We start from the raw sequence: 9,856 nt of genomic DNA, 5'->3' as shown, positions 1-9,856 counted from the left end.
AAAAAAACTCACTGCCATCAAGTAATTCGACTCATAACAACCCCTCCTTGGCTTTCTGAGGCAATATCTCTATGGAAGTAAATACATCACCCAATCTTCCTTCCAAGGAGTGGCTGTTAAGTTTGAACTACCAGCCTTCTGGTTAGCAGTCAATGCCTTAGGTACTATGCCACCAGAGCTACATCCCAACAAAAAGAAAACAAAAATCCTCACAACTGGACCAATAAAGCAACATCATGATAAACAGAAAAACTTGAAGTTAAGGATTTCTTTTTACTTGAATCCACAATCAATACTCATGGAAGCAGTAGTCTAGAAATCAAATGACATTTTGCATTGGGAAAATCTCCTGCAAAAGACCTCTTTACAGTGTTAAAAACCAAAGGACTTTGAAGACTAAGGTGTGCCTGACCCTATCAATGATATTTTCAATCACCTCATGTGCACAAGAGCTGGACAATAAGGAAGATCAAAGAATTGATACCTTTGAATTACGATGTTGGCAGAGAATATTGAATATGCCATGTACTGCCAAAAGAACAAACAAATCTGTCTTGGAATTACAGTTAAAATGCTCCTTAGGACTGAGACTTCATCTATTTGTATTATGGTCATGTTGTCAGAAGGGACCAGTCTCTGGAGAAGGACATTACTCTTGGTAAAGCAGAAAGTCAGCAAAAAAGAGGAAGACCCTAACAAGATGGAATAACACAAAGGCTCCAACAATGGGTTCAAACACAGCAACAACTGGGAGGATGGCACAGGACTAGGCAGCGTTTTGTTCTACTGTACATGGGGTGGCCATGAGGCAGAACCCAGTCGATGGCACTAGACAACAGTTTACAAGAAGTTGAATGATGCTTTGTAACAAATACTCACGATCTTATTTCTATAATCACAATCCATTAACTAAGTAAATGAAGAACAACGTGCCTAGAAAAGAAAGGGCTTAAAAATTAACCTGATGATCAGAAGAGAAGAAGAAACAAACATTCTGTATAGTGGGATGAAAAAAGGGCAAATGAATTTTATCAGCATCAAAATGCAGATCAGCAGTTGTTTTGCATTTTGCCAGAGAAGATTGCTTTCCAGAGCCTCGCACTTGGGGTGTGGTCCGCAGAACAGTAACATCACACCCTGGGGGCCTGTAAGGAACACAGAATCCCAGACCCTACCAATCAGAACCTGCCTTCTAACAAGATCTTCAAGGGATGCGATACACATTAACATGGAGAAGTTCTGCTCTAGAAAATTCAAAGCTGTGTGAGTTTTAGACTTTCCTGGGTAACAATTACCTAGCATGCATATAGGTCCTTAAATTTCTTCAGGCAAGTGATGCCATTTCATCTTAGGCTTATTCTTCAGATTCAAATCAAACCCATTATCACCATCTTGTCATTAGTGTCTTCTCTTCTAAGATCATGGGTAAGGTTCATATGTTCTGTGTCAAAATTACATTATGGGTTTATGGTTTTCCTTACATCCCGACATTCCACTATGTAGAGGGGAGGGAGGGAAGAATCTGAAGACAGAGAATAATTCCAACCGTTAAAGTATTAAATAAAGTAATGAAAAACCAAAAACTCCATTCTATTTGCAACAAGAAAGAAATGAATTAAGAAGAACCTACTAAATCAACCCTGAAAGCACTCTGAAAATCCTGGCACCTTTCAAGGAGAAAGGCAAAGTATCTGCACTTCACTTTCTCTTTTGAGTCTTAAGAGAGAAAGTTCCACTCAGACAATTTATACATTTAATACAAGTACCGGAAGCTCTGGTAGCGTAGTGCCTAAAGCACTTGACTGCTAACCAGAAGGCTGGCGCTTCCAACCCACCAGCCACTCCTCGGAAGGAAGGTTGGGCAATCTACTTCCACAGTGATACTGCCTCAGAAACCCAAGGAGGGGTCACTATGAGTCAGGTCCAACTTGACAGCACATAACAACAATAATACAAGTCCACTGAATATTTAAAATGAGAAATTCAGAACGCTACTTTATCTCAAGGGAAACAGCCTGGTCATTTATTGCTATGAATGACCGAAATGAATGAATAACATGAGCCAACGGCCTATGAGTTTAGCCCTCTTCATTTTCATTCTACAGTTGTTGTTTTGGTAGATGACTCCTGAGAATTTTCAATGCAATTTTCAGAGATCTGTCTTTTTAATTAAGTTTTTAAAATCCATACTTGAAAGAAGTCACACCAATGTGAAAATCTATTTTTAAGGATAAATTAAAATACCTGTCATTGAGAGTATTTCAGTGAAATTGGGTTACAGATTTCTATACGAGAAAATGGAAAGCAGGGGAACCATGCCGACAATAATATACAGCACTCACCTTTGTACTGATGGAGATCGGTCAGGTTCTCCTGGTACGTGAGGATGATGGTCTGGTATTGAGTGACGATTTGGCGCCGGAGGCTCTCCCAGCAAGGGGACAGTTCCCCCAACTCCTCCAGTTCACACACTCTAAAAGCAAGACACACACACACACATACACATATATCAGGCTGTGGAGTTGGTTTGCTTCCCTGCAGAGGAGACCCAACCAAGAGAACAAAATGTCTAGGGACACATTATGGATGCCAGGAAAGGCCAAGGTCAGGGGCTGCACTGCAAGCCTAAAAGCAGTGGGGCAGAAGGACAAACAGCTCTAGGAGGAATGGGTATATGAGAAGCAGAAATGACCATGTGGGGAAGTGTGTGGTGAAGCTTTAATAAACATTTAGTCAAATATGCAAGGAAAACTAAATGGGACAGGTTAGAATGAGGGAGAATGCCTTGGTGACCTCGCATATATCCACAAAGGCCACCCAAGCAAAGGTTTGAATGGCAGCCTGAGTCTGGGCAGAACGCTGTGTGCTCCTTCCAGAGCACAAGTGGGAGGCTTGTAAGGAACTGGTCACAGGACATCTCCTCCTGCTCTCCTAATCCCCACTGGGTGGCTGTCATGAGGTTCTCAGATTATGACAAGGTTTGAGACTTTCTGCCCTACTCCCCTCAAAACAGAGATACAGAATATAAAACCACTTATTTCAGTCTAGAACTGGCTTCTCAGCAATTGAGTCAGGGCTTGGCACTGGCCTTGCCTTATTTTGTATGTGTGCTTCACAGGCATGGGGGAGAGGAAAGGAAAAAGGCAGGGAGAAGGAAGAAGAAAAGAAAAAAAGGTAATTTATTAACTCTAAAAAAAAATAAAGGGAGCTCTGACAGCATAGTGCCTAAGGCACTTGACTGCTAAACAAAGGGCTGGCAGTTCAAACCCACCAGCCACTTCTCAGAAGGAAGACGGGGCAATCTACTTCCATAGTGATACTGCCTTGGAAATCCAAGGAGGAGTCGCTATGAGTCGGGTCCGACTCGACAGCATATAACAACAACAACAACAACAACAAAAATAAAAGCTGTGTAAGAACTGAAAGGTGAACTCCTTAGATCAGTAGAAAATAACAGCTACATAATAATTTAAATGATATGAATTTAACACACACAAACAAAAAAACTAAAGTATAACAATATTAGGGAAATAGAGAATGGCAAAGTATAAAAATTCTCACCACAGAAAATCAATAGCTAATCCCTAAAATCCATTAAGAGAGTAGTGCACACATAGGGTAAACACTAGAAGAGTTAAAAATGGTTGTTTCTGGAAATTAGGTCAGAAGATAGGCAGCTGAAGACTTTTTTGTTAAAAAAACATTTCGCACTTTGACTTTTTATACTATGCACAAATTTTCTTTTGAGAAAATTTTGTGAAAGTTTTTAGCCATCTACAAAATTGTATGAATTGTATCAGACTAGAAAAAATAATGTAAAAGAATGCCAGTGCAAGCAAGACTGTAGAGAAACTGGTGTTCTCTTCACAGCTAGCAAATCTGTACCACCAGAGATTGGCCAAAGAGCCCTGGTCAACGCTCGGTTGCTTACCAAAAGGCTGGCAGTTAGAACCCACCCAGCAGCTCTGCAGGAGAAAGACCTGGCAATCTGCTCTTGTAAAGACTGCAGCCCAGAAAACCCTAGAGGGCAGTTCTACTCTGTCACACGGGGTCACTGTGGGTTGGAAACGACGCAACATTACCTATCAACAGCAACAGCCATTGGCCTGCTCCTAGAGCACTCAAGCCCTGCCTGCCTCAGTGTTACTGCTGGCCCCTCTGTGAGTGTCTTTGCCCCTGCATTTTGTGTGCACCTTCACCACCTTCTCTCTTTCCATTTCCTCATACCACTGACATGTCTGGAGCTCCTCTGTGTAAGCTACGAGTTCTCTGACATGGTTGTCTCCCACAGTCTGTCTTGCTCACCAAAAACCTTCCCCTTCTGAGTACTTAAAAGAGTTTGATTCCTTTGGGAAAAGAAACTTAAAACTAAAGCACTTGTTCAATGAATGAACTCTTTAATAAAGTGATAGTGTACTAAATAATAGAAAAATTTGCAATAATTACAAATGATAACATGAAAACTGAATATAAAGAAAAAATAAATTGTAGCCACATAAAGAAGCCCGAGTGGTACAACCCAGGTGAGGAGAGGGAACCCAGGCCACGCCCTACAAGGTGCGAGGCGGGAAGGCAGGGAGAGGACAGAAAAGGTAAAGGGGACTGCAACAAATCGAGGAGTCAGTCGCAGGGACCCAGGTGAGGAGAGGGAATCCAGGACACCCACCACAAGCAGCGAGGTAGGAAGTAGGGAGAGGATAGAAAAGGCAAAGGGGACAGGAACAGATCGAGGAGTTAGCCACAGGGATCCAGATAAGGGTGGTTGGAGGAGTTTCCAATAGCTAAGGGACACAAACTTGTCTGTTGGTTTGTCCTACTGTGGTGACGTGTTGCTGTGAGTCTTGAGGCTGTGCCACTGGTGTTTCAAACCCAGTAGGGTGCACCTGGTGCACAGGTATCAGCCTGGCTTGTAGACTGAAGCAGACTAGGAAGGAGGAGGAGGCCATCCACTTCTCAAAGAATTGGCCAGGGAAAACCTTATGAATAGCAGAGAAAGACTGTCTGTCAGAGTGGTACAAAGGATTAATGCACTTGGTTGCTAATTAGAAGGTTGGAGGTTTGGGTCCCCCTCTTGAGTACCTTGGAGGCCTGGAGATCTACTTCTAAAAACCCAGCCTCTGAAAACCTTGTGCAACACAGCTCCACTCTGAAACACATGGGGTCACCAGGGTCAGGATCTACTCAGTGGCAACTGGAAGCTGCATAAATATACATAAGCATGGACTAAGCTGAAAGCAAAAATTTTCAATTAAAATAACTATATAAAACATCTGCATACAGAGTTCCAGTAAGATGGAGGAATAGGCAGAAAGACTGCACAAACCCTCTTCAACAAAGAAAAAGGGAAACAATTAACACAGATACGGAAGATAATCCTGGACCCCTGAGCTTTGAAGGGAAGGATACAGAAGTGGCCTAAACTCTAACTAGCAGAAGAATTTGCATGAAAACACCAAAAAAGGAGACATAGGAGCTGCGATCTGGCAGCAATCCTGACAGCACAGACAGTTTGGATATTGCTAAGTGGGAGCTCTGGTAGTGTAGTGCCTAAGGCACTTGACTGCTAACCAGAAGGCTGGCGGTTCAAACCCACCAGCCATTCCTCGGAAGGAAGATGGGGCAATCTACTTCCGTAGTGATACTGCCTTGGAAACCCAAGGAGGGGTCACTATGAGTCGGGTCCAACTCGACGGCACATAACAACAACAACAAGTGGTGGTAGGACCTAAGAATTAACCTAAAAATCAGCCTTGCTACCCGGGGACTGCATGGAGGACTGCTCTGCTGGCTGGTGAATAAAAGGGGAAGCAGCTAAGAGGAAGGCGGTTGAGCTGTGGACTTCTGCCTGTCCGGAGGGTGCAGCCATTTTGAATGTTGACAAGTGTTGCCACTTTAAATATCCAAAGGGACTTAAGAACAGGCTCCACTTGCAGGGAAGCACAAGGAGATTCCACATGCCGATGACTAGAAGAGGGTGACATTCCCCATGTTACTCTTATGCCCCACACCTTCTTTGTGAATGTAGGAGCGGCCATCCCTCACTCCCACCCACCTTCTAGGCTGGAGGAATTCTATCCCAGTCTTTGTGCTCAGAAGGAGCCTGGGTGCCCTGCCCTGCCCCGATTTGTTTTTGATTTTTTTTTTTAAGATTGTTTTTGTCTCTTTTAAAACTACTATTATTATTTTTGTCCTTTTTATTATTATTCTTTATTCTTCCCTTCCCAGGTTCTAGTTTTCAGCTTTTTCTCTTTTGCCTGTTCATAGTTCCAATGTTTTTTCTTTCTCATGGCTAACCCCAGTCCTGTTTTTCTTTTTCCATTGTTCCCATTTTTTTCTTCATTATTCTCCTATTCTACCTTTTTCCTCTTACTGCCCTCTCTCCAGATATTGTGGTTTTTTGTTTGTTTTGTTTTTTCCCTGTTTTCTTTCTTTCTTCTTTTCTTTTCTTTTTGATTATTGTTCCTGTGTGATTACACAGTGTGGTTTTATTCCATTTCCTTTTACTTTTTTGATGGTTATTCAACTATAATTTTTGTTTAACTGAGTGGGAGACAGCAACAGTCCCCATACAACACAACTACACCCACAACTCCTGCAGCTTCACTTACTGAATGAGAGCCAACACTTCCTTCTCCACCAACAGACCAATGATAAACAACCACCAAGAAGGACCTGACTCGCCCTTAGCTGCTCTTCACAAACAGTTAACAGAGATCTAAATGTAACAATGTCACAATGATTCAGAGATAACAGACCAACACAGTCCACACAAAGAGGCAAGATAAAGTGGTAGAAACAAGGGAGCTAGATACAGACCCAGAATACATCCCTGAGGAAGCAGCAGCAATGGAACTCCGAGATAAGGAATTCAAAAGAATTATATTTAGGTATCTTCAAAGGACTGAGAGATAGACCAAGGAAAACACAGACAAATCCCTAGGAGAATTTTGGAAGAAAATACAATAACAAAATGACAAAATAAATGAAAAATTAGAAAGAATTCAAAATCTACAGATAGAAATCCAGAAGATTAATACTAAATTGTCAGACACAGACAACACATTGAAAGGCCAAAGGAGTAGAACTGATGCAATGGAAGACAGAATTAATGAGATTGAAGACAAATACCTGAATAGTTGTTTGGAAAGAGATCAATCAGAAAAAAGATCAAAACAAAATGAAGAAAGCCTAAAGTTCATGTGGGATACCAACAAAAGGAATAACCTACATGTCACTGGAATTCCAGAACAGGAAGAGAAAAATGAAACCACTGAGAAAATCGTGGAAGATTTGCTGGAAGAGAACTTTCCTGATATGACGAAAGATGAGAATATATCCATTTAGGAAGTCCAACGAACCCCAGACAGGATAGACCCCAAAAGAAAATCACCAAGACATATTATCATCAAATTCATCAAAACCAAAGACAAAGAAAGAATCCTAAAAGCAGCATGGGAAAAACAAAAAGTTACATACAAAGGACAACCAGTAAGATAAACTGTTATTTTTCAGAAGAAACCATGCAAGCGAGAAGGTAATGGGATGGTATATATTAAACCCTGAAAGAGAGAAATTTTCAACCAAGAATTATATACCCAGAAAACTGTCCCTTAAATGTGATGGTGAAATTAGAAGATTCCCAGATAAGCAGAAATTAAGGGGATTTGTTAAAACCAGACCAACCTTACAAGAGATACTAAAGGGATCTTTGAACAGAGAAGCAAAAATAGCAAAACAACAAGATGACATAACCCACAAACCAGAGCTATGGTCATATCTAAAGTAAAATAAGCTTACAAGACTGTAAACAGGGAACCAGAGACATCAATTGGCAAATGAGGACAACTACAAACCAAAAGGGAAAATAATGTGTAATTACAGAACTTCTAAATGGTGAGGAACTCAAGAGAGTTGCAAAGATAGAATGGACTGTTCTAAACTAAGGCAGAAAATTATAAATCACAGGGTAACCTCAAAGAAAAATGATAAACCTTCACATCACAATAAAAAAGAGGCAAGCACAAATATTCAGCAAATACTAAAACAATAGGAAAAAGGAAAGGATAACACAATTCATAAACATAATGAGCTCAGCACAGAAAATAATATGGAACAAAGAAAGCAGGGACACCATGAAAAAACATATACCAAAATGACAGCAACCAATTCATACTTGTCAATAATTACACTGAACGTTAATGGATTAAATGTACAACTCAAGAGATGGAGAGTTGCAGATTGGATAAGAAAACAAAACCCATCAATATGCTGTCTACAAGAGACACACCTTAGAGATAAAGACAAAAATAGACTAAAAATCAAAGGTTGGAAAAAGATATATCAAGCAAATGGCAACCATAAAAGAGCAGGAGTGGCAATATTAATTTCTGATCAAATTGACTTTAAGACAAAAACCACCATATGGAACAAGGAAGTACATTACATAACGATGAAAGGATCAAGTGAACAAAAAGATATAACCATAATAAGTATTTATGGACTCAATGAAAGAGCTCCAAAATACATAAATCAGACTTTAAAAGCCAAATAGATGACTCCACAGTCATAGTAGGAGACTTTATTACATCACTTTGAATGAAAAATAGAACTGGAAAGAAACCCAAACAAAAATGCAAAAGGGCTAAACAACAAAATCCACCAACTCAACCTTATAGACATCTACAGAGCACTTCACCCAACAACAGCAAAATATACATTCTTTTCCAGTGCACATGGAACATTTTCCATGATAGACCATATGCTAGGCCATAAAGCAAACCATAATAAACTTTAAAACACTGAAATACTGCAAAAACATCGTCTCAGATCACAATGCCATAAAATTAGAAATCAACAATAGGAAGATCAACGGAAAAAGAGTAAACACATGGAAACCAAGAAACATCTTCCTGAAGAAAGACTGGGTAAAAGAAGAAATAAAAAATGAAATTCAAAAATTCCTTGAACCAAACGGGAATGAAAACACAAAATAACAAAATCGTTGGGACACAGCAAAAGCAGTAATCCTAAGCCAACTTATACAAATAAATGCACACATCAAAAAAGAAGAGCTACAATCAACACTTTAAACCAGCATCTCCAACAATTAGAAAAAGAACAGCAAGAAAAGCCTTCAGTCACCAGAAGAGAGGAAATAATCAATATTCGAGCAGAATTCAATGAAACAGAAAATAGAAAAAAATCAACAAGATTAGAAGTTGGCTTTTTGAAAAGATTAGTAAAATTGACAAACCATTGGCAAATTTAAGAAAGGAAAAGAGAGAGAGAATACAAATAACATGAATAAGAAACAAAATAAGCGACATCACAATAGAATCAACTGAAATAAAAAGGATATTATCAGGATACTATGAAGAACTGTACTCTAACAAATTTGAAAATCTGTAAGAAATGGACAGATTTCTAGAAACACACCACTTCCCGAAACTAACACAGATTGATGTGGAAAAGTTGAACAGATCTATAACAAAAGAAGAAATTGAACAGGTCATCAAAAAATTACCAACTAAAAAGAGTCCTGGCCCAGACGGTTTCACCGGAGAATTCTATCAAACATTCAGAGAAGACATGACACCAATCCTACTCAAACTATTCCAAAACATAGAAAAGGATGGAATCCTCCCTAACTCATTTTATGAAGTAAGCATAACCTTGATACTAAAAGCAGGCAAAGACATTACTCAAAAGGAAAACTACAGACCAATATCCCTCATGAATATAGATGCAAAAATCTTCAACAAAATCCTAGCCAACAGACTCCAACAACATATTAAGAAAATCATTCATTATGACCAAGTGAGGTTCCTATCAGGTACGCAAGGATGGTTCAACATTA

General features: G+C 39.8%; 1 protein-coding gene across 1 annotated transcript in view; it reads right to left on the bottom strand.

The window, feature by feature from the left end:
* The window catches only part of INPP4A (inositol polyphosphate-4-phosphatase type I A), a 110,472-nt gene that overhangs the window by 51,109 nt on the left and 49,507 nt on the right, over positions 1-9,856 (bottom strand). The window contains exon 9 of the mRNA XM_042783432.1: positions 2,343-2,473. Within this exon, the coding sequence (XP_042639366.1) occupies positions 2,343-2,473 (131 nt within the window). The remainder of the gene's footprint in view (positions 1-2,342; positions 2,474-9,856) is intronic.

This window comes from Orycteropus afer, unplaced genomic scaffold, assembly GCF_000298275.1.
Source record: "Orycteropus afer afer isolate SDZICR_OR568_19922 unplaced genomic scaffold, OryAfe1.0 scaffold00017, whole genome shotgun sequence".
Lineage (NCBI taxonomy): Eukaryota > Metazoa > Chordata > Mammalia > Tubulidentata > Orycteropodidae > Orycteropus > Orycteropus afer.
This window is presented reverse-complemented; position numbering and strand designations above follow the sequence as displayed.